The 25,715-nt window shown below is 42.5% G+C and overlaps 1 protein-coding gene across 2 annotated transcripts in view; it reads right to left on the reverse strand.

The window, feature by feature from the left end:
- Positions 1-25,715, reverse strand: part of MCC (MCC regulator of WNT signaling pathway) — a 523,821-nt gene that overhangs the window by 298,022 nt on the left and 200,084 nt on the right. The window contains exon 1 of one of the 2 annotated variants that reach the window (XM_025296459.2): positions 6,028-6,612. The exons of the other annotated variant lie outside the window; for it this stretch is intronic. Coding sequence (XP_025152244.1) covers positions 6,028-6,084 — 57 coding nt within the window. The 5' untranslated portion in view covers positions 6,085-6,612. Of the gene's footprint in view, positions 1-6,027; positions 6,613-25,715 lie in introns of those variants that run through there. 2 annotated transcript variants of the gene reach the window in all.

Raw genomic sequence — 25,715 nt, forward strand, 5'->3', positions numbered from 1 at the left:
CCCTGCCGCAGCCAGGGCTGTCCACCTCACCGGCTTTTTCTTTTTAATCAACCTCAGGGCTCGGCAGGCCCCCAGTGATTTAGCCAACTGTAGTAGAAGTCTAGAGCCCCACCTGCAGGGGTGAGAGAACCCTAATCTTTGTCACAGAGGACATCTTACTCTCTTTCGGGCACCTCACATATTGCAGCACGAATCCTCCAATGCCTTAGGGCACACGGGCCGCCAGGTAGAGGTCACACAGCCTCATTTTCCTTAAGTTTCAGTGGGGACAGAAGGAAGGCCTTCTTGGCTGAAGACTGCCCCACTCTTTATCAATAAATCCCTTTTACGGCTCTTGAAAATCAGTGTCTAGAATTCTTCAGCCACTTGAAGGTGAAGGCAATGAGCATACTCATTTCATTCTTGTCAAAAAAATTTACCTGGGTATTGCATAGAGGTTACAATACAAATCAAGTTAAACAGGCTTATTAAATAGGATACTCCCTCCTAGGAAAATAGGATGAAAAGCTGAGAGTAATAATAGAAACTAACAAAAAGAACCACTAGAGGAATGGTAGATTCTGGAGAAAGACCAACTGGCCTCAAAGTCTGACACCACCATTCATGATCTGTATAATCTTCACAAGGGTTTTCATCTCTTATGCCTTAATTTCTCTACCTGTAACATGGACATCATAGAATGTATGTCATAGGGTTTTTGTTAATTCAGCGAGTGAATACCTAGAAAATGCTTAGAAAGTGTTATCTATACAAACCAGCAAATTAATGGCTAAAAACACAAAATAAAATAGCAAAAGTTATTGCCAGCCATTGGGAATTAGGAGATCAGGATTTTAGGCATGGCTCTTGTTTTGTGACTTCTGTACTAGATTAAAAATGGTTGCAAATGCTTTATCAAACCCCCTTGAAGAGGAGGGATCTCTTTCTTCACCCCTCTGAATCTGGGCTAAGCACACAGCTGTTCTAACCAACAGAATACAGATGTGACTCTTGCCAATTTCAGTCCTACATTTTAAAAGAATTGGCAGCTTTCACTCCCTCCTGGGAACCTAGCTGCCATGCTGAGAGGAAACCCAAGCAGCACATGGGCAGGCCTGGGTAAGACAGAAGTGAGGTGACCTCCCAGCCCACAGCCAGCACACACTGGCCAGCCACGTTATTAAGCCATTTTGGAGGTGGATCATGTAGCTGCAGTCACAGACACAAGTCCAACCACCTCCAGCTCTGCCCCAAACTGCAAAATTACAAGTAAGATAGGCATTTTAAGCCTTTAAATTTGGGGGGCAGTTGTTACACAGCCATGGACAGACAAAAAAATCCTCAGACTAAGCACTCAAATCGGTTGTTCAAATTTTATGTTTATGAAAAGGGAAGAGAGAGAGAAGAGGCAGGGCGTTCATTCAAACATTTGTTCAACACCTACTATGTGCACAGCCTCTGTGACACTGCTATTCTGATACTAATGGTTTGTGTCTAAGACAGACAGTAGACAACTCATTACAATGAAGTGTGATTCCAAAGGACAGAGGAGTAAGAAAGAAGTAGAAAAGGGTGTGGGCATATCAGATCTTCCAACCCTGGTATTTTGTAAATTTGATGATGTAGAGTAAGTACATCTGTGAGATAGCCACTTGGATTATCTTGTATGATTATCTCATCTAGAGAACAATTTCCTCCTGTACAAATCCACTTCTTAATTAGAGTACCAATAAAAATATGGGTTTCAGTAGCTACACAACAAGTGATGGTAAAGCATGAGGAGTCGCCTCTATAACCTACATTCCGGAGTGGAATAATCTCATGAAAGAGGATTTGAATAAAGAAAGAAGGACAGGTTAAGGGACATATCATTTCTTTTAGGGCAACTAAGGTTTCAAAGTAAATAGTGATGGGACAATTTTACCTATTCATTGCTTGATGTTTAAAAAGCAAAGAACATACACTGATTGCTTTGGACAGGAGGTTTTAATCACTGCCAAAAAAGAACAAACCCTTAAAGACAAAATTTTAGTTTGCTACATAAATAGGCAGCTGTCTATCAGGCAAGCAGATCCAGTTCACTGCTATCCTGTGAAGATAAATTCAAGTCATTACCCTCATAACGCTGTACCTTAAGACATCTTTCCAAGGTCTGAATAATTCTAAGAACCAAAAAATGTGATTATGACAGTGAAATAAGGTTCAACTACATACTGGTCCCACAAGTTTTAACCAAGACAAAGAGAACTAATTGCTGACAGAAAACACATGGCAATGAGGAAGACGATTTAGTGGCCTTTCCTTGACGAGGTTTGGGAGAATTTATTCTAATACTGCTGAAAGTGTGTCCATTCAGCTTCTTGATCATGGAGGAGAGGACCTGAAAGTCAAACATTTAATTTTCTAAGTACTTTTAAATTTGTCTGGTGTTGAAGTCCTTCCTTAACTTCGTGTTAGGAAAAGAAAAACAGTCTTTGATATGGAGAGCCAATAGACAAGAAAAAAGAATAGCCAACTCATGCTTCTCAAATTTTCCTTTCATTGTGCTGTTGTCAATGATAAGGATTAGTTCACTTTGGTTAAAGTGTTTAGACCTGATAAAATCATTTGTGGTCATCAATATGACCACAGGTAGAGACAATTTTACTGTCTCTTATTAGTATGTCACAGAATCTTAAACAGCTATTGTTTAAAATAAAGACACAGAAGGAACACATTCATGAACTTCCTGTTTTTCCATTTTTAAAGTCCTCATGCCCAATACCCAGCTGGGTCTCCTGATCATGAATCCTTCACATCCACATGCCTCCTGCCTCTCTTGCACCCAAGAATTCCTGGGGCACTGCAGGCAAAGGGCAGTGGGGACCAAGCTAGCTGCTGTCACCAACAGGACCAGCAAATGACAACAAGAAACTAATTTCAGTCACTCCCCCTTGTTTAGGATGTTACAGCGTCGGTGTCAACAATATCGTATAAGAGGCAAAGACTCTGGTGGCTAGAGAACACTTGTGGAAGGGCTGAGCTCTCGAGTCAACACCAATGAGACAGCGTCTTGTTCATGATACCCAGGATAAGGCAAGGCAATATTACTACTCTTCCTGCCCCTGAAATCCTGGTGAGCATCAGGCTCAATCTGACCCCAAGGTGACCTCCACACAGCTTTGAGGCTCCTGGGCAATAAGAGCTACGTCACCAAAAGGTAGGTCTTAATAAAAGAGAATGGCGACTCTGCCTGCTAAGACATAAAAGCAAAACCAGTGTTTAAGAGAAAAATTACAGTGAAAATGGGAAACTCTCCTTTATATCACGGACCTTAATGAGAAATACAAATGAATTGTATTCAAGTCTATGGATCCATATGGATACTGCTCCATGGATACTACAGAGAAGGCAATTGCTACAAATACTGCCCATGATAGAGTGAACTGAGATTTAGGGTCCACAAGGTATGACTCACACAACCCTCTTTTGCTTACAAATTCTCTTTACACATACCCTGATTTAAAATATGGGGGAATTCTCTGGTGGTCAAGGACTCTGTGCTTCCATTGCAGGGGGCACAGGTTCGATTCCTGGTCAGGGAACTAAAATCCCAAAAGCTGTGCAGCACAGCCAAAAAAAAGAAAAAGTATTTAAATATATATGTGTGTGTGTGTGTGTGTGTGTGTATAAAGCTATTCTTAAAGCCCATTTCAACTACTTAATCTGTAGGGAAACTCAAGATTGGGGGGACAGAGTGGCAAGGAAGTCACTAGACCTAGAAATGGAAACCAGCCAAGAAACAAACGAGCAGACATGAAAGGAGAGGAGAGGGAACCTGGCGAAGGACATGGCTGGGACGGAAACTTGTTTACTTTCTTAGGAACAAAACTATGCTCTGTAATGCTCTACTACTACTGCTCCAACTATCGCAGGGGCCACGAAGCACCCTCAGTGCCTTCACGTGGCCACGGGGTTTCCCAAGGAACTCCTAGGAGTGGGTACAGCCGGCAAATCATGTTTCCAGCGTTCCACCTCCCACTCGAGTTTCACAGGTATTCTCGGCTCATCGAATGCACTCACTGACTGTGCCAATACTATTCAAGTCAATCCAAGCCTCCTTTCTCTCTCGTCAGCATTCTAGTCACCTTCATCCTAAACCTGTGATTCAGTTTTTAAACAAAGGTACCTGAATAACATACTTCTTGGGTGACAGAGACTTAAAGTTGCCACACAGAAACAAACGATGTGAAGGGCCTGGCAAAGACTCTGCAAGATACATGCCTCTGATTTCTTAATATATTTTTTTAACTTTCTATTTTGTATTGGGGTACAGCCATTAACAATGCTGTGACTGTTAATTTTAGGTGAACAGGGAAGGGACTCAACCATACATATACATGTATCCATTCTCCCCCAAACTCTCCTCCCATCCAGGCTGCCACATAACACTGGGCAGAGTTCCCTGTGCTATACAGCAGGTCCTTATTGGTTACCCATTTTAATTATAGCAGTGTGTACATGTCCATTCCAAACTCTATCCCTTCCCCTCAGCAACCATAAGTTCGCTCTCTGATTCAGTGAGTCTCTTGGTTTCTTATCTTAAATGACTTTAGAAGACACGTCAAAGGCTTCTCCTTAAACACTGCTATTAGTGGAGTGGGTTGTGGGTTCTATTTTAGATGTGAAACCTCTCCCCACATGTAAAATTGGCAAAAATCACTTGGGTCTTCCCCTACCTCCCGTTTTTAAGTGAAGCCCTCACTTTCAGCATCTACATCACAGGGAAAACCAAGGGGATTAACAAAGGCCTTTACCTCATTTGGCCAACATTTCACAATGCTGTTTCAAATGGGAGCTGGGACAACTCAGCACCAAAACACTTAGAGCCCCAGGCAGGGGCCAACTGTCCTCGCTGCTGGATATCAGCTCAGACCTCCTCAGATTTCCCCCTTCTACATCCTTGTGCTTCCCCAGCACCAGCCCTCACCCCTGGAGCGGGCTCCATCCTTACATTTTCCCTTCACAGCTGGTAATCTGACATCACCTCTATCTGCCTTCCAGCTGTTATTTACATGGTTCCTTTTCTTCCCCTTTGCTCTCTCCAGCCATACTCAAGAAGCACAGGCTGTTTTGCCCCAAAACGGCTCAGGGAAGATAAGAGGAAAATCCACAGCCACCAAGCCTCCTGCTGTAGATGCGGATCACACAGACTTCCTCCTCTCTTCTGAGCATCCAGTTCTGTAGGTTTCCCATCACCACTTTCCAGGTATTCAAAGCCTGGGAGATGGGGGGTGGGGGTTGGCATGTGCCAGACGCATTCCTAAAGTCATCAAAAAAGGTGGCCTCCAGCATCTGACCACTCACATATTTGCATACCGTTTCATGAAGCTTTAATTTCAAAGGTGGTCTCCTACACTCAAGTGGATTTGTTACTGCGGGAGCCGAGAATTGCAAATGTGCTTGCCTCAAAGACTCAGGAGTCCAGTCCCGGGCAGGAAATAAAGTTCTAAGTCGCTTTGATGTGTTTCCTCTCCACTCCCCTCCCCAGCGCGGGTCATTAGTCTCCTCCGAGGAAAGACCACCTTGCCTGAATTGCAGCACACGTGGGAGCCAGTGGCAGGTTCAGGGCTCCAACAACCCCCCGGGCCTCACCAAATTACTTACCGTCGGACTGAGCTCAGCTGGGACCCCCGTGTATTTTGCCGACTGCGAAAGGGAATGTGGTACACACCCCTGGAGGAAGGGTGGTGGGAAGGCACAGGGGACCCAGACCACGGAGAGTAAAACGCTTTAGCGTTTGGAGTAAAACGCTTTGGTGCGAGCTTGTTTCTTTTTTTAAGACACCCCTTTCAGACCGAAACATCAAGCCAGTTCAGCTCATTTCCTGAGTAGCACAACAAGTTAAAACAAGATCCAGAAAATCTATTAATCTTTAATTGCCCTGCCTCCAGACTGGGAGCGCGAGGCGGTGGCGTGTAGGGAAGTGAGAGATGGGGAGCGGGGGGAGGTGGTGTAGCAAAGCAAATGCCTAAGAAACCAGAGCTCCTGACCTCAGCTGTTTCTTACCTCACTCAGCTCGGCCGAGGAGTCGTTTCCATATTTCATGGCAACTCCAGAATTCATGACTGCACTTTCCAGAGGCGAGAGCTCCTCCTCTTCTAGGTCTCGGAGCTGACGAGTTGCTTAGCAGGCTGGGTATCCACTGCTTGGTCCCTTTTGGTACATTTTAGTCTAGACAGCCATTTTCACCCAGGACAGTGGTGAAGCCCAAACGAAGGATGCAGGCACTCCTAGAAGGCACGGAGCCGGCTCGCGTTTCACAGACGAGCCGTTGCTGCAGGAGGCTGGGCGGTGTGGCGCGCTCGCAGCTGCCGCAGCGGCAGGGCCAGTGCTGGGACCCGGGGCACTGCCACCCTCGGCGCCGCCTCGCCTCTCTTACGAGGTCTGGGCGCCCCCCATGACCGGGCGGGAGGGTACCTCCGGCAGGATCCGGCCCCCTGCAGGGCTTCGGCGAGTTCCCGAAGAAACCAGGGCGGCGGGCCGAGGAGGATCCGAGCCTCGGGTTCCGGGGAAGGAAAGAAAGCTGGAGAGAGCCGGAGCGCCGCTGCACTTCGCGGCGAAGTTTCCCGTTTGAATCGTCTGGAGTTGTAAGTGTTTTCTGATTGAATACAGCTGTCTAGCTGCTGCCTACGGGGTAAGCGGAGGAGGCGGGGCCAGAAAGAGAAAAAAAGGGAGGAGACCGAGTAGAGGAGATCTTGCCTAGAGAGCAAACATCCTTCCAGCTAGCTCTCTGCGATGGTAATTACAGGACCCAGGTCCAGCAGGAGAGGAGAAACGGGAAAAGCCATCTGAGCAACTGTGCAGAAAAATTAAAACACATGAAACTTCCCTCCTAGTAGCCACTTTCCATAATTTAAGAAGTTCAAGACAAGACAGCGCTGTGCTTCTCATGGTACGTTAAGATTTTACAGAAGTGTGGGGTGGTCATATTCCCTGATCAGTCTAAAGTCGACACAGAAGGTGTAAATTCACTGTCAGACTCTCTCTCTCTTTCTTTGGTAGACAGACCTCCATCACATAAAGGATGAAAGACAGACTCAAATTTCCCATCCTCTCCAACCCCCAAGACAGTCCTTAAAAATATTACATTTCCCATCCACTTCAACCCCCAGACCTTCCTTAAAAAATCTTACAGTTCACCTGAGCGGCGCTAGATTCATATTTCTAGGGTTTGTTGTACAAATTCGAAAAGATTCAAGAAGCTGTTACAGGCGGACTCCTGGAGTCAAGAGCTCCCCTGTGGCCCTGCCTTTCTCAGAGGTGAAAATATCCCTCTGTGTGCCGGGGGAGGGGGCTCGGAGTTCTCTCTGTGTAAAGGTTAAAGCCCACTGAACTTGAGATGCACCTAAAAATGTTCTGCTCCTTTAACAGTAGGTCTGCAGGATGGCTTAAGAAGCCTGCCTCATCAGTCACTTTCTACACAATGGGAACAAAATGTCGCCATCCCCAGTGACGGACCTTGGCATTTCCTGAAGCTATGAAAAAGACATTGTATTGTTAATTTCTAAGGCCTAATTTTTTTTTTCAAACCAAATAGGATGTTTATTTTGCTCTTTAGGAAGAAGCAAAGAACTTGACTATTTGCATAGATCTTCTTACCCACATGCCTTCCTCCTGAGTTCATTCATTGCCTAATGAAGGCACTACTGAGATGAGGAAGAGTTGGCAGCTTTTTGGGGGCTCTGGTCCCAAGTTCTAGGGCACTGTCAGACTAGAGCACATTAGGAGAAGCTCTTCCGCATGGGGACTGGTTGGGAAGCCACATTATTTTATTTATTTATTCATTAAAACCTGTTGAAAACTGTGTCCCTGAAGACGGAGATGGTGGTAAAAGAATATAAAAATATATATTAGACTCAAGCACTAACCCTGCCCATAACGTGTTTGCAGTCTCATAAAACATAAGCAGAAATGACTATTCTAAATGGATACTTGCCATAAAAGCAGGACAAATGAAGATCTACTGATCTGTGAAGAATGGCTCAGAGATGCAGAGTGAGGAGAAAGTATCCCAGGATGTGGGCCCACGAAGAGAGAAAGGGTGGGTGGGGACTGGAATGTGCAAAGCATGTGTGGGGAATGGCAGGTGTTCCATTCTGGAATGGAACCTGGATTAGATGAGTGAGTTAAAGCTGCCAGATCATGGACAGTTTTGAGAGCCAGGCTAAAGTAATGGGCCTTCTGATTGGCAATGGGGGAAAAAATGCCTCTATGGGTTTTTGAGCACAGAAATAATAGGATTAGACCTGTGCTTTTTTAGACATTCCAGTGGATTTGTATCACACTCATGAGTAACTAACATGAATTCAAGTGACTAATGTTGAGTATGATTCTGGTATTTAAAGAAACATATTTTTCATACTAGATGGCCCCTGAAGCCAAGCAGATGACTTCATCTGGTTGTGCAACCAAAAGAAAAGTGATCTGCTCCAAGAGTGGAAGAAAAATTGGCAGTGTTGAACTTATTAAGAAGCAATATGTCTGCAGATTCTACTTTATGGACAATATAAGACATTTTTAAGAACTGTGTTGATTACATGGGATTTTCTTGTTAAACATGATTGTAATACTTAATCCCCACATTAGCTGAAACTCCACTACAATCTGGCATCAGTAAATGTGGTGAACAGGAGGTAGGAAATGGACGTGCCAGCGGGACTATCCTAACAATCCAGCAAGAGGCTAAAAAGGCCTGAACTGAGTTGGGTCAGTGGAAATGGACCAGAGTGTGCAGATGTAAAAGGTTCTTGGAAAAATGGTAAGATAGTAAAAAAAAAGAAAGTAAGTACTGGAAAGACAGTAAACAGAAACTGTAGTGGAAAGAAGAAAGCGTAAAATGACTTGTAGATCTAGAACATGACTGACTGGGATTTTCGACAATGTTTTCAACAAAAATAAGTATTCCAGAGAATAAATATGTTAAGGAGGAATCCTAAGTTTGAGGTGGCATATTCAAGTGAAAATGTAGAAGGAAGCTTGAAATGGAGCTAGAGAGAGAGTCAAGGTTGTGATGGAGATGGAGGTTTTGGGGTTACTCCTATTAGAATAATAAATAAAACCATGGAAACAGGTTAGGTTGTCAAGCAAGACAGGACAGAGGAAAGAGAAGTGCCCTGAGGACAATATCTTAAAGAAGGTCTTTTTCATGAAGGGGAAAGAATAAAAGAAGAAATGGTAGAGAAGGCCAGTTAGAGAAATAGGAAGATAACCAGGAGAACTCTGAGTCTGGGAGCCTAAGGGAAATGTCAAGATAGAAGGAACAGCATCAATATTACATGTTATAGACGGGGGAGAAGCCTGAAGATGATAAAGGAGACATTAATCAAAGACATTAAATGTCCTTCAAAGATAAATGTCTACCAAGCCCAGGAGACAGACTGCAGATTATCATAAGGAATGGAGAGGAACTAGGGCAGTAAACATGTACTACTCTTTCCATAAATTTGGTGGTGACAGGAAATCAAGAGATGGGATAGTTTCTTCAGGTAGGTAAGCAATGTTGAGTAGAAGCTAGAATAAACATATCTGTAGCCTGGGGCTAAGGGAAACCCTGGAGGTAGAGAAAGAAAGGAAGATGAAGCAAAGTTCCTGAAAAAAGAGGGAACGAAAAGGCCAAGGACAAAAATCATGACCTTAGTTTTGAAGTAGGCTTGGAGAGGAGGAGATTTCAGTTGCTCCTTCCAAGGAGCCCAGAAACAGTTGGGAGACCTGGAGAATTTATAGACTTGTAAAGAGAAGACTTCAGTTGCATGGTAACTATTAGCATTTGTTTGAAGAGCAATCCAACTTCCTCTGTATGATTGTGGAGCAGTACTGTTGCTTGGAAAATCCCCTGGATGGAGGAGCCTGGTGGGCTGCAGTCCATGGGGTCACAAAGAGTTGGACATGACTGAGCGACTTCACTTTCACTTTTCACTTTCATGCATTGGAGAAGGAAATGGCAACCCACTCCAGTATTCTTGCCTGGAGAATCCCAGGGATGGGGGAGCCTGGCGGGCTGCCGTCTATGGGGTTGCACAGAGTCGGACACGTCTGAAGCGACTTAGCAGCAGCAGCAATGAATACCAATGAGAACTTAGCAATTTTACTTTAAGAACAGGAAGACCAGACCTCTGTGGTGGTCCAGGGGTTAAGAATCCACCTGCCAATCAATGCAGGAGATACAGGTTCATCCCTGGTCCTGGAAGATTCCACATGCCTCGAAGCAACAAAGCCCAAGCATCACAACTGTTGAGCCAATGCGCCCTCAAGTTTGTGCTCTGAGGAGCCCGCACACTGCCACTGGAAAGAAGCCCCCACTGGCCGCAACTAGAGAGAGTCCTCTTGCAGCAACGAAGACCCAGCGAAGCCAAAAATGTAAATAAATGAATAAAATTAAAAAAAAAAAAAGGAACAAGAAGACGAGAGAACTGCCTGTAAGCTGTCAGGGCACGGAGAACACTGGAGTTTAGATCCTCTGCCCTGAACTTGTTCAGCGTAGGTTCAACGCTGGTGGGCCACACTGAAAGCCAGTGGCATGTAGAGTATAGCTTCATGTAGTCAGGGAGAGTCCAAATCAGTTTTCTTCCAATCTAAGATTCCATGAAATGAAGTTTTGTTTTGCATAGTTTAAGTGTTTTGTGGGTTTTTTGTTTGTTTGTTTTCCTCTTAGTTAGGAATCAGGCTGGGAATTTCTACTATCAAAATATTACTGTAGATAAGAATGAAACTGGGTCAGTGTCCTCAGATTTTTAGGAAGAAAGCATCCTATTAAAGCTAATTCACAAGAAGGTGAAAAATATTCATAATCATCTCAAGAAAGCCCAAAGTATTTGCATTGTAAAAGAGGATGCTTTGAAATAGGGCAAAACTGGTGGGATTTCCTGAAGACAGGGACTTTCCAGGGGAAAAAGGGACTTCAGAACCCTGTGGAGATGCAGGGAGTCCCACTCCTCTAGGTCCCTGAGAGTCAATAAAGTCAGGGAACCCTCAAAGCATACACTCAGAAGAATTTCCTGCCCTAAATCTATAAGCCCACTCCCATGAGTTCAAAAATGCTTTCCCTAACTCAATTCCTCTAGTGCTCTGTTCAGTCATCAAGCCAGGGCTGACTCCCAGGCTGAGGCCTCCAGCCAGCCTCAGTGGCCTGCCCCATCAGACATCATCTGCTCCCGGTGACATGACATAAAGCATTCAGGAAGCACTTCGTTAGATGATGTTTGTCTTGGTCTCTGTGTCCTCAGAGAACAATGTTAAAAACCTGGAAAAAAAATCACCTAGCTCATCCCTGCCTTCTACTTATATAGGTGAGGATATGCAGCAGGTTTGTGGTGTTGATTCTAAAAAAGAAGTGCACCCACTGTGTGCCAGACATCGTGCCATGCTTTGGGACTCAGTGCTGTATGGGGCAGAAAAATTCTTGCTTTTACACAGCTGGCATTCTGGTGGAAAATGATCCATAAATAAAGAAGAGAATTATAGCTTGTGGTGGATGCTATAAAGGAATTAAACAGGAGCTATGATGAGGGACAGCAGGCCCCTTAAATAAAGTAGCCAGAGAAGGCCTTGATGAGGTGAGTTCATTTCAACATGAAGGTCAAGAAGGAGCCCACTAGGCAGAAAGCAGGGGAAGGTGGCCAGGCAGAAGGACGAGCAAGTACAAAAATCCTGAGGCAGAGAAGGGCTGACCTTTCCAATAACCTTCAAGTTTTAATTTAAATTTCAGCAAAACGGTAGATACTACGATGGAATGTGATGAAAGAACGATGGAGGAGCCAGCCCATGCAGTGCGTGTGTGTGTTGGCCATAGAGCTGTCATATGAAGACTTTAAGCAGGGCCAAGATATGATCCAATGTATGTTTTTAAAAGGTAAATCTAGTCCTATACAAACTTTAAAAAGTAGACAAAAGAAAGTTCCTCCTTTACATGAGTATTCCTACAAATAAATGAAATATTGATAGAATATCCCTACTTTGCAACATCTACTGAATTAATCATTTAGGCATAAAGCACAATGCTACTAACATCATAAGATGTGCAAACACATGGCTTCTGATGGAAGAATAAAATACCACCTGTGAAGACATTTTAGCGGATTTCTTTGGAAGGAATGATGCTAAAGCTGAAACTCCAGTACTTTGGCCACCTCATGCAAAGAGTTGACTCACTGGAAAAGACTCTGATGCTGGGAGGGATTGGGGGCAAGAGGAGAAGGGGACGACAGAGGATGAGATGGCTGGATGGCATCACTGACTCGATGGACATGAGTCTGAGTGAACTCCAGGAGTTGGTGATGGACAGGGAGGCCTGGCGTGCTGCGATTCATGGGGTTGCAAAGAGTCGGACACGACTGAGCGACTGATCTGATCTGATCTGATCTAGCAGAAGGAATATGTTACATTAGCCACAGAGATACAGTCAGCAAATTCAGACCATAACTCTACAGGACAATCTGGTTTCTTGAACAAGTAAATTGTAATGGGGGAGAAAAAAGCAAGTGGATGAGATATTAATGGAAGGAGAACCCTATAGACATATCAACCAGTTGCAATATGTGCTCCTTATTGGAATCTTGACTCAAATACACTGACTGTAAAATAATATGATACTTATGAGATATTCAGAAATATACTTTTTGAATATTTTATGCAATTTTAAATTATTAATGTTTAAAAAATTTTAAAGTTTACTTAGAGTTTTTATCTTATACATATATATACGAAATATTTAGGGATAAAATGATACAATAGTTGGGATTTGTGTCAAAATCCTAGGAGGCAAGGAAATCAATGGGGTTTTCAATGAAACAGACTGGCATGAATTGATAACTCTTAAAACTGGGTGACAGTGTATGGGAGCTCATACTACTCTGTCCACTTGCATATGTTTGAAAATCTTCATAATAAGAAAGCCAAAAAAGGACAATCTTGCCTTTATGTAAGAATGGGTTGTTGCATCATAAAACCAGTAGAACAAAGACACTTGTTAAAAGCTATTTTGGTTGTCAGAAGATGCCTGTGGCTTGAAACTCAGTAAAATGAATGAAGATGGTGAAAAATGAATGAACTTGAGATATATTATTTAGGTAAAACTGACCCAAACTCAGCAAATGACTGGATGGAGGTAATGAAACAAAGAGAGGAATCAGATGATCAATGTGGTAGTTGAACAATTGGGTGTGGAGAAGGACTAGGTTTAGGGGAATCAAGGGTTCTATTTTTTATTATTTACTTATTTATTTTTGGTTGCACTGGGTCTGTGTTGCTGTGCTTGGACTTTCTCTAGTCCAAGTCTCTTAAGCAGCAAGCTGGGCTGCTCTCCCTTTCAGCGTATTGGCTTCTCACTGCAGTGGTTTCTCTAATTGTGGAGCACAGGTTCTAGGCCCACGGGCTTCATTCCTTGTAGCTCACAGGCTTAGCTGCTCTGCAAAATGTGGAATCTTCCCAGACCAGGGGTCTAACCCATGTCTCTTGCCTTCTCAGGCCGATTCTTACCCACTGTACCACCAGCGAAATCCAAGGGTTCTATTTTTAGACACATTAAATTGGAGATTCCTATTTGACATCCATGAGGATGCCAATAGCAGCTGGATAAATGACTTTGGGGTTCAGGGGAGAGTCAAGTTATACAAATGGATTTGGAAGTCAGCAGCATATAGATTAGAGTTGATGTTGAAAGTCACAAGAACACAGGGGATCACCTAGGGACAGAGTACAAAGATGCAGTCCCAGGACTTATCATTGAGATGCTCCAATATTTCCAGAGGATAGAGGAAGAGAATCTAGCAAGGAAGATCAAGAAAAAAGTGAAGATGTGACATCATCGATGCCAAGAGACCAGGGTGTCAAGGAAACTTGCGACCTATGTGAAATGCTGCTGAGAGTTTGAGAAAGTGACAACAAAGAAGTGTCCTTTGCTATTGGACATTACTGGGGACCTTGAGAGGCGCAATTTCAGTAAGTGATGGAAATAGATAGTAGCTAGATTAGTGTGGATTGAATAGTGACTAGGAAGTAAAAATATGAATGGAGAACTATGGACAGAGGTTCATGGCATTATACACGAGGCAGGGATCAAGACCATCCCCAAGAAAAAGAAATGCAAAAAGGCAAAATGGTTGTCTGGGAAGCCTTACAAATAGCTGAGAAAAGAAGAGAAGCTAACAGCAAAGGAGAAAAGGAAAGATATACCCATTTGAATGCAGAGTTCCAAAGAATAGCGAGGACAGATAAAAAAACTTTCCTCAGTAACCAATGCAAAGAAATAGAGGAAAACAATAGAATGGGAAGGACAAGAGATCTCTTCAAGAAAATTAGAGATACCAAGGGAACATTTCATGCAAAGATGGGCTCAATAAAGGACCAAAATGGTAGGGACCTAACAGAAGCAGAAGATATTAAGAAGAGGTGGCAAGAATACACAGAAGAACTCTATAAAAAAGATCTTCATGACCCAGATAATCACAATGGTGTGATTACTCACCTAGAGCCAGACATCCTGGAATGTGAAGTCAAGTGGGCCTTAGGAAGCATCACTTTAAACAAAGCTAGTGGAGGTGATGAATTCCAGTGGAGCTATTTCACATCCTAAAAGATAATGCTGTGAAAGTGCTGCACTCAATATGCCAGCAAATTTGGAAAACTCAGCAGTGGCCACAGGACTGGAAAAGGTTAATTTTCATTCCAATCCCAAAGAAAGGCAATGCCAAAGAATGCTTAGACTATCGCACAATTGCACTCATCTCACATGCTAGCAAAAATAACGCTCAAAATTCTCCAAGCCAGGCTTTAATAATACATGAACCGTGAACTTCCTGATGTTCAAGCTGGATTTAGAAAAGGCAGAGGAACCAGAGATCAGATTGCCAACATCTGTTCAGTCATTGAAAATGCAAGAGAATTCCCGAAAAACGTCTACTTCTGCTTTATTGACCACAACCAAAGCCTTTGACTTTGATCACAACAAACTGTGGAAAATTCTTAAAGAGACAGGAATACCAGACCATCTGACCTGCCTCCTGAGAAATCTGTATGCAGGTCAGGAAGCAACAGTTAGAACTGGACATGGAACAACAGACTGGTTCCAAATAGGAAAAGGAGTACGTCAAAGTCGTATCTTGTCACCCTGCTTATTTAACTTATGTGCAGATTACATCATGAGAAATGCTGGACTGGATGAAGCACAAGCTGGAATCAAGATTTCTGGGAGAAATATCAATAACCTCAGATAAGCAGATAACACCAACCTTATGCCAGAAAGTAAAGAAGAACTAAAACCCTCTTGATGAAAGTAAAAGAGGAGAGTGGAAAAGTTGGCTTAAAACTCAACAGTCAGAAAACTAAGATCATGGCATCTGGTTCCATCACTTCATGGCAAAAAGATGGGGAAACAGTGAGAGACTTCATATTTTGGGGTTCCAAAATCACTGCAGATGGTGACTGCAGCCATGAAATCAAAAGATGCTTACTCCTTGGAAGAAAAGTTATGACCAACCTAGGCAGCATATTGGGAGAAGGCAATGGCACCCCACTCCAGTACTGTTGCCCGGAAAATCCCATGGATGGAGGAGCTGGTAGGCTGCAGTCCATGGGGTCGCTAAGAGTCGGACATGACTGAGTGACTTCACTTTCACTTTCCACTTTCATGCATTGGAGAAGGAAATGGCAACCCACTCCAGTGTTCTTGCCTGGAGAATCCCATGGATGGAGAAGCCTGGTGCGCTGCAGTCCATGGGGTCACACAGAGTCGGACACGACTGAAGCGACTTAGTAGTAGTAGTAGGCAGCATATTAAAAAGCAGAGACATTACTTTGCCAACAAAGGCCCATCTAGTCAAAGCTATGGTTTTTCCAGTAGTCATGTATGGATGTGAGAGTAGGACTATAAAGAAGGCTGAGCACTGAAGAATTGATGCTTTTGAACTGTGGTGTTGGAGAAAACTCTTGAGAGTCCCTTGGACTGCAAGAAGATCCAACCAGTCCATCCTAAAGGAGATCAGTGCTGAATATTCATTGGAAGGACTGATGGTGAAGCTGAAACTCCAATACTTTGGCCACCTGATGCGAAGAACCAACTCATTGGAAAAGACCCTGATTCTGGGGAAAATGAAGGCGGGAGACAAAGGGGACAACAGAGGATGAGATGGCTGGATGGCATCACTGACTCAATGGACGTTGAGTTTGAGTAAACTCTGGGAGTTGGTGATGGACAGGGAGGCCTGGTGTGCTGCAATCCATGGGGTCACAAAGAGTCAGACACGACTGAGTGACTGAACTGAACTGAACTGAGGAGGTAAAAAAGTTGAAAGAGCACATGGAGATAACTTTTGAGAAACATTTTACCCAAAGTCTCACTATGCCTGAACCACCTGATGAGATCATGAACCTGTCCTAACTTCTACTTCTGAGCTTTTCTCCCTTTATTATGCCCCTTCAGTCAACTTATCTTGGAATCCCTTAGCTAAGATTACAGATTCTATGTTGTTAGCACTGTGGACCCCTCCCTAAATGGATAACTGTTCCATCGTTCTGGGTCTTTACCTTACTGTTTATGAAATCAGCTATATTGCTTTTAGACTCAGTGACTTACTGCTGTGAAATAGATGGACTGTGGCAGATAATTTGGTTCATCTGTGTTTAAAATTTGCTAAGAAAATTCTACACACCTATGGTCAATTAAATCAAGAAAGGAGCCCAGAGCATATATTGGATAAAAGACAGTCTCTTTAGCAAGTAATGTTGGGAAAGTTGGACAGTTGGACAGTTGCAACATCCGATCAATGAGGTCACTCTCACACAATACACAAAAATAAACTCAAAATGGCTTAAAGACTTAAACATAAGACATGACACCATAAAACTCCTAGAAGAGATCATAGGTAAAACATTCTCTGACATAAATCATACCAATGTTTAGTCAGTCTCCCAAAGCAATAGAAATAAAAACAAAAATAAACAAATAGGACCTAATCAAACTTACAAGCTTTTGTACAATAAAGGAAACTATAAACAAAATGAAAGAAAACCTACAGACTGAAAATATTGGTAAACGATCAGACTGACTAGGGCTTAATTTCCAAAATACGTAAAGAGTTCATACAACTCAACAACACCACCAAAAACCCAATTGAAAAATGGGCAGAAAATCTAAACAGATATTTTTCCAAAGAAGACATACAGATGACCAATGGGCACATGCAGGTGAAAAGATGCTGAACACTGCTAATTATTAGAGAAATGCAAATCAAAACTATAATGAGGTACCATCTCACACCAGTCAGAATGGCCATCAAAAGTCAACAAATAACAGACCATGTGTGGAGAAAAGATAACCCTCCTATACTGTTAGTGGAAGTGCAAATTGGTGCAGCCATTGTGGAAAACAGTATGGAGGTTCCTCTAAAAACTAAAAATAGAATTAACATATGATCCAGCAATCCTACTACTGTATCTAGAAAAAAACATGTAATTCAAAAAAATACATGCACCCCAACATTCTAGCAGCACTATTCACAATAGCCAAGACACAGAAACATCTGTCCATCGACAGATGAATGGCTAAAGAAGATATGGTGCATATATACAATGGAAAACTATTCAGACAGAAACAAGAATGAAATAATGCCATTTGCAGCAATATAGATAGAACTAGAGATTATCACACTAAGTGAAGTCAGAAACAGAAAGACAAATACCATATGCTATCACTTATACGTTAGATATGAAATATGGCACAGAAGAACCTATGTATGAAACAGAAATATATTCACAGAAAACAGACTTGTGGTTGCCAAACGGGAGGCGTGGGTTGGGAGTCTGGGGTTAGCAGATGCAAGCTAGTATATACAGGATGGATAAATAACAAGGTCCTACTGTACAGCACGGAAGTATATTCAAAATCCTGTGATTAAACCATAATGGAAAAGAACATAAAAAGAATGTGCATATATATATATATATATATATGTATGTATGTATAATTGAGTCACTTTGCTGTACAGCAGAAATTAACACAACACTGTAAGTCAACTATACTTAAACAAAAGAAAAAAAAATCTCTAAGAAAGGAAATACTTGAAAACTATTTTCAGATTAAACCTCACACACAGAACAAAAAACCAGCCTTTTCAATACAAATATAACTTAAACACAGGAAGTACCTCTGTGGTGTTTTTCATCTTGTTAATTACATTCACGGACTGCCTCACACCCAGCCTAGGCATTCTACTAGCCTAGAATCACTTGGCATCAACATCCCTGACATTATCAGTGGGGAATTCCTAGTTCAGATTCACAGGGGCTTGCATGCTGGGAAAGATTAAGGCCAAGAGGAGAAGGGGGCCACAGAGGAGGAGATTGTTGGGTGGCATCACTAACTCAATAAATAGGAGTATGAACAAACTCTAGGAGATGGTAAAGGACAGGGAAGGCTGGCGTGCTACAGTTCATGGGGTTGCAAAGAGTTGGACACGATTTAGCGACTGAACAACAACAACAAACTCTATGAAAGGAAAAATAATTAGGGGAGATTAGGGATTTGGAAATCCAAGGAAGTAAAAAAAAAAAAAAGTCTTAAATCCTCCCAGGAGTACTTGAATATGGCAATCTCCTGGAAAGGAAGAAGAAAAATATATATTAAATAGATGCATGAAAATAGATGTATAAATTTTTGAGAACTTGCTTAGATTAAATGAATTCCAAATGCCTGCCACTGTTATTTCTGGAGCTCTTGGGAGGCTAAGCCAGCATCATGCCTTTTCTCTTTTAGCTGGAATATGTTGCAGCAGCTGCCCAGAAGGGGCAAAGAAGGAATTAATATAATATAATGTCTCACAGACCTATGACCAAGAAGGCGGTTCTCCTGTCATTGTCCCAAGCTGACAGATGAAGATGGAGGATCGGAGAGACAGACTGGGAAAAGCCATCACCCTGGACTTCGAGTCCACCAAGTGGTACTGGCTGGGCATTTTGGTAAAGATTTCCTAGAGGGGCACTCTGAGCCACAAGGAACAGGCTCTGCCTGTCTTGATAAGTCACCTTCCCTCTCCCAAGACCAAGACCAAGTGAAGTCGCTCAGTGATGTCTGACTCTTTGTGACCCCATGGACTGTAGCCTACCACGCTCCTCTGTCCATGGGATTTTCCAGGCAAGAGTACTGGAGTGGGTTGCCATTTCCTTCTTCAGAGGATCTTCCCAACCCAGGGATCAAACTCGGGTCTCCCGCATTGTAGGCAGACACCTTACCATCCTCCATTGTTCTGCAAGATTGCCATGCCGAGAAAAAAAACCAAGATTGCCACATGAGTTCAAACTTTCCCTTCTGAGAAAGTGCTCTTTAATTGGCATGTCCAGCCACAACCTTTATTTATACACCAGTTAATGTTTCTTCACGTGACTATCAGACACTTTTAAGTCTTGTCATCACCACAAAGCACATCTAAAACTAAACTTATTACGGTCCACCAAAACCCAGGTTAAATTGAGCTTGTACATTTCTGTAAATGGAATCACAGTTTCCAGTCAAATAACTCTGCCTTCATTTTCAGCTCCTTTTTCCTCCATCTCCTCTTCTAGGTCTTTAGCCCTTTCTTCATCCCAGCCACTAATTTACTTTGTGTCTCTATGGATTTGCCCATTCTGGACACTTCATACAAATGAAATAAAACAAATACATGGCACCTTATATCTGCCTTTGTTCAGTTAGCCTAATATTTTCAAGATTTATCCATATTGTAACATGTATCAGCATTTCATTCCTTTTTATTGCCAAATAATATTCCATTGCATGGTCATATCACATTGTGTTTTTCCATTCATCAGTTGATGGATATTTGTTTCCATTTTGGGGGCAATTATGAATAATGTTGCCATGAACATCTGTGAGCATGTTTTTGTGTATACATGTTTTCAGTTCTCTTAGGTACATGTCTAGGGATGGAGCTGCTTGGTAATTTGGAAACTCTATGTTTAACATTTTGAGGAAGTACCAAGTGAAAGTCAAAGTTGCTCAGTCGTGTCCAATTCTTTGTGACCCATGGATAGTCCATGGAATTCTCCAGGCCAGAATACTGGAGTGGGTGGCTGTTCCCTTCTCCAGGGGATCTTCCCAACCCAGGGATTGAACCCAGGTCTCCTGCATTGCAGGCTAATTTTTTACCAGCTGAGTCACCATGGAAATACCAAACTGTTTCCCAAATAGCCACACCACCGCACATTCTCACCAACAATGTATGTGGGTTTCAAGTTCTCTACATGCTTGCCTATGGTTATTGTCTGGGTCTTGCTCTTCCTCTCCTCTGAAATCCTTCCCATTTCTGGCCCTGCTGGCTCCAAAAAAGCCTTAGGGGTATAATGGTGAACTCAAGTAAATGGAAGACCAGGAGTCATATGGCTGTGTCAGTATTAGAAAACAGAAACAATTCTGTTCCAGTTGGTAAATAACTACTGCCCTAAACCAGAGAGTGCCCACACCCTGAACAGCTGTGCCTAGGCTGCCCCATTCCTACCTCTAGAAACCCCCAGACCTCTCTACCGTTTAGCAGCCACAGGGCTAACGCTTGGACAATCAAGGGCTCTTGAATATCCCTCCATTGCTATGGCTGGTCCCCATTGTCAGGTATTGTGAATATTACCCCTGGAGAAAAGAGGTCATATTTATTAAATGAATGCAGAATCAAATATTGAAGTTATTATAGATACCAAATTACATGGTTCCATTAAACAGTGACTGTACTCAAAAGATTTCCTAACAGCATTTGAATAAGCATCCCCTTTACCACTCTCTGAATATGAAACCCATTGAATGTTCCACACTCTGGACAATGCCAGTCGCCCTTTCCAGCACAGTCCCTTCCTGCTTGTGTTTCTTTCTCATATTGATCCTTTTATGATTTCATTTTCCAGAACTAACCAAAATATCTGACTTATTTTCCTGGTTATTAGGAACACAACTCTTTGAAAGCGCCATCAGCCTCTTCTTGGCCCTTCAGAGTCTGTTTTATGAAAGTCTATGGTACATGAGGAGACATGAAAAGAACACTGTCCACACTAATCAAAAAATACCCATATTATCCCCTCACATCCAAAATATTATTTATTTATTTTTTGGCCACGAAACATGGCATGTGGGATACTAATTCCCTGACCAGGCATCAAACCCATGAACCCTACATTGGGGGGTGTGGAGTCTCAACCACTGGACCACCAGGAAAATCCCCCCAATACTAAGGTTTTTATCGCTTTCAGCACACAGGTGATGCTTAACTCTTTTAATTTCAAATCATTTTTCACCCCTCATTATCTGGCACCAATGATAGAGATGGAAATGAATGTCCTGGGACCTAAACACTAACTGTAAGAGCAGACAGCTGTTATTTGGAGAAATTTGGGAATTTGAAGAGCAAGAAATGGACAACAATTTTAAAAATAATTTATTTTACTCATCTTAAGGCAGGAACCTCCTTTAAAAGTGAACATTTCTCTAGAATCTTGAGATGACATCAAATGACATCAAATTAATTATGACAAATTAACAATGACATCAAATTAATGTCTTTTCATATTCAAGAAATAGTTAATCATCAACTACAATATGCATGCATCTTGCTAGGTATTAGCAATATAAAGGTGACTAAAGAGATATCATCCTTTCAGTTTAGTTTAGTCAGTTGTGTCTGACTGTTTGTGACCCCATGGACTGCAGCATGCCAGGCCTCCCTGTCCATCACCAACTCCCGGAGTTTACTCAAAACTCATGTCCATTACGTCGGTGATGCCATCCAACAATGTCATCCATTGTTGTCCCCTTCTCCTCCTGCCTTCAATCTTTCCCATCATCAGGGTCTTTTCCAATGAGTTGGTTCTTTGCATCAGGTGGCCAAAGTATTGGAGTTTCAGCTTCAACATCAGTCCTTCCAATGAACACCTAGGACTGATCTCCTTTAGGATGGACTGGTTGGATCTCCTTGCAGTCCAAGGGACTCTTAAGAGTCTTCTCCAACACCACGGTTCAAAAGCATCAATTCTCTGATGCTCAGCTTTTTTTATAGTCCAACTCTCACATCCATACATGACTACTGGAAAAAGATGGCTTAAAACTCAACATTCAGAAAGCAGACACACACTATTATATGTAAAACAGATAAGCAATGAGGACCTACTGTATAGCACAGGGAACTGAGAACTTCCAGATGTTCAAGCTGGATTTAGAAAATGCACAGCAACCAGAGATCAAATTGCCAACATCCGTTTGATCATCGAAAAAGCAAGAGAGTTCCAGAAAAACATCTACTTCTGCTTCATTGACTAAAGCCTTTGACTGTGTGGATCACAATAAACTGTGGAAAATTCTGAAAGAGATGGGAATACCAGACCACCTGACCTGCCTCCTAAGAAGTCTGTATGCAGGTCAAGAAGCAATAGTTAGAACCAGACATGGAACAGCAGACTGGTTCCAAACTGGAAAAAGAGTATGTCAAGGCTGTATATTGTTACCTTGCTTATTTAACTTATATGCAGAATACATCATGAGAAATGCTGGGCTGGATGAAGCACAAGCTGGAATCAAGATTGCCAGGAGAAATATCAAGTGATGCCACAGCTGCCCTCAATTGATCCCAGAGTCACACTGTGATAGACCACAAAGGTGGCCCCCCATCTTCACAACTCCTTGGAAACATGTCTTTGTCTATAACGTTGCAGTGACCCCCACCCCGTCACCCTCCGATTCTGGACTTGTCCATGTAACTTAATTTGGGCCCACTAGAATAAGCCACAAGTAACAGTATGCCCGGTCCACCTCAAGAGGCCTTCCTGTTTCCTCTTGTGCATCTTCCACTGACAGGAGATGCCCGAGGCTGCCTTCTGGAGGATAACAGACATGTGAGCACTTGTCCCCATCACCCAAATGGAGGGTCAGAACAGCAGTCAGCCGGCTGATCCCATCCCCAGCTATATGAGCAAATCTAGCTTCTAGAGCTAAGAACAACAGTTGCCCTGCCAGCCTGCAGCTGACCCCAAGTACATGAGCAATAAACTCATTGTTGACTGCCAATGAGATTTTGTGGTGTTTCATTACACAGCATTATGTGGCAACAGATTAAGTGACATACCACTTAATCGTAAAAATGAACATGAATTCACAAGCTGAAGTGTGTGTTCTGAAGGACATGAATACAGAAACGAAAGCACGTGAAAACTAGATCCAGCCTAGACTGGGTAGGGAGGGGAGGTCAAAGAACACTTCTTTAAGGAAGAGACATATAAGCAAAGATCTAAAGGATGCGCAGAAATTAACTAGGTGCAGAGTGGGTAAGAGTTGTTTAGGTCACTGGAGTGCCTGTGCAAAGGCTTGCAGGGAAGTAGTTCAGACTTGGAGTCACTGTAAGACCAGTAATGTTGGAACATGGCAAGAAAGAGGGGAATGCAAAGCAATGAGGCCAGACTGACAGGCAGTGACTGGAGCAAGCAGCAGCTTTGTAGAACACTTAAAGGGTTTGAGATTTGGTCCAAACAACTGTGTGAACTACTGAGTGGTTATAAGATGGCAAAAATAGTGGTTCCTCTCCTGTGCCTACCTAGCTTTGGAGTGTGTATGAAGTTTCTCACACAAACCCGTTGTAATTTGCCCATGAATTTTTTTTTTCTTCATTTTTTTTTCCAATTTAATGTTTTATTTTCTTGAATTCTGCTTCATCTAAAATTGAAGCACAAAAGTTATATTCCTTTTGATCAAATTTACCTGATATCTTTCCCTTCATTTTTACTTCAATTTCTCTGTGACTTTTTTTTTTAATTCAATTTTTTATTTTTATTTTTTTAAATTTTATTTTATTTTTAAACTTTACAATATTGTATTAGTTTTGCCAAATATAGAAATGGATCCGCCACAGGTATACATGTGTTTGGGGCTGGTGCACTGTGGGGGGGAACACATGTCCATGAATTTTTCAAGCTAGCTTTAAAACAAGGATATCATTCATCCAGCCATTTATTCAATGAACCTTTATTCAGTTCAGTTCAGTCACTCAGTCATGTCCGACTCTTTGTGACCCCATGAATCGCAGCACGCCAGGCCTCCCTGTCCATCACCAATTCCCGGAGTTCACTCAGACTCACGTCCATCAACTCAGTGATGCCATCCAGCCATCTCATCCTCTGTTGTCCCCTTCTCCTCCTGCTCCCAATCCCTCCCAGCATCAGGGTCTTTTCCAATGAGTCAACTCTTCACATGAGGTGGTCAAAGTACTGGAGTTTCAGCTTTAGCATCATTCCTTCCGAAGAACACACAGGACTGATCTCCTTTAGAATGGACTGGTTGGATCTCCTTGCAGTCCAAGGGACTCCCAAGAGTCTTCTCCAACACCACAGTTCAAAAGCATCAATTCTTCAGCGCTCAGCTTTCTTCAGAGTCCAACTCTCACATCCATACATGACCAATGGAAAAACCATAGCCTTGACTAGACGGACCTTTGTTGGCAAAGTACTGTCTCTGCTTTTCAATATGCTATCTAAGTTGGTCATAACTTTCTTTCCAAGGAGTAAGCGTCTTTTAATTTCATGGCTCATCTGCAGAAATTTTGGAGCCCAAAAATATAAAGTCTGACACTGTTTCCACTGTTTCCCCATCTATTTGCCATGAAGTGATGGGACCAGATGCCATGATCCTAGTTTTCTGAATGTTGAGCTTTAGGCCAACTTTTTCACTCTCTTCTTTCACTTTCATCAAGAGGCTCTTTAGTTCCTCTTCACTTTCTGCCATAAAGGTGGTGTCATCTGCTTATCTGAGGTTATTGATATTTCTCCCAGCAATCTTGATTCCAGCTTGTGCTTCTTCCAGCCCAGCATTTCTTATGATGTACTCTGCATATAAGGTAAATAAGCAGGGTGAAAATATACAGCCTTGATGTACTCCATTTCCTATTTGGAACCAGTCTGTTGTTCCATGTCCAGTTCTAACTGTTGCTTCCTGACCTGCATATAGGCTTCTCAAGAGGGAGGTCAGGTGGTCTGGTATTCCCATCTCTTTCAGAATTTTCCACAGTTTATTGTGATCCACATAGTCAAAGGCTTTGGCATAGTCAATAAAGCAGACATAGATGTTTTTCTGGAACTCTTTTGCTTTTTCCATGATCCAGCAGATGTTGGCAATTTGATCTCTGGTTCCTCTGCCTTTTCTAAAACCAGCTTGAACATCTGGAAGTTCATGGTTCACGTATTGCTGAAACCTGGCTTGGAGAATTTTGAGCATTAGTTTACTAGCGTGTGAGATGAGTGCAATTGTGCGGTATTTTGAGCATTCTTTGGCATTGCCTTTCTTTGGGATTGGAATGAAAACTGACATTTTCCAGTCCTGTGGCCACTGCTGAGTTTTCCAAATTTGCTAGCATATTGAGTGCAGCACTTTCATAGCATCATCTTTCAGATTAAGAGGCTCCAATTTAGAATGAATATATGATTCTGAGATAAAATGAATGAATGAGCCTGAGCCAAGCAATCTAATAGGTCCCGGAGAGACACAAACAGAGGTCTCTTTTCCTTGATCTGCTCACCGTCTAGTAGGGGGGGTAGACATGAAAAAGAGACACACTTGCTGGCCCAGAGATACATGGACAATGTTTTAGATGTGTAGAGAAAGAATATCTATTTCTCCAGGGGCCAAATTACACACACTGGAAGTAAGATGTGCTTGAGGAAATTACAGTTTCTCTTCTGACCTG

Source organism: Bubalus bubalis, chromosome 11 (genome assembly GCF_019923935.1).
Source record: "Bubalus bubalis isolate 160015118507 breed Murrah chromosome 11, NDDB_SH_1, whole genome shotgun sequence".
Lineage (NCBI taxonomy): Eukaryota > Metazoa > Chordata > Mammalia > Artiodactyla > Bovidae > Bubalus > Bubalus bubalis.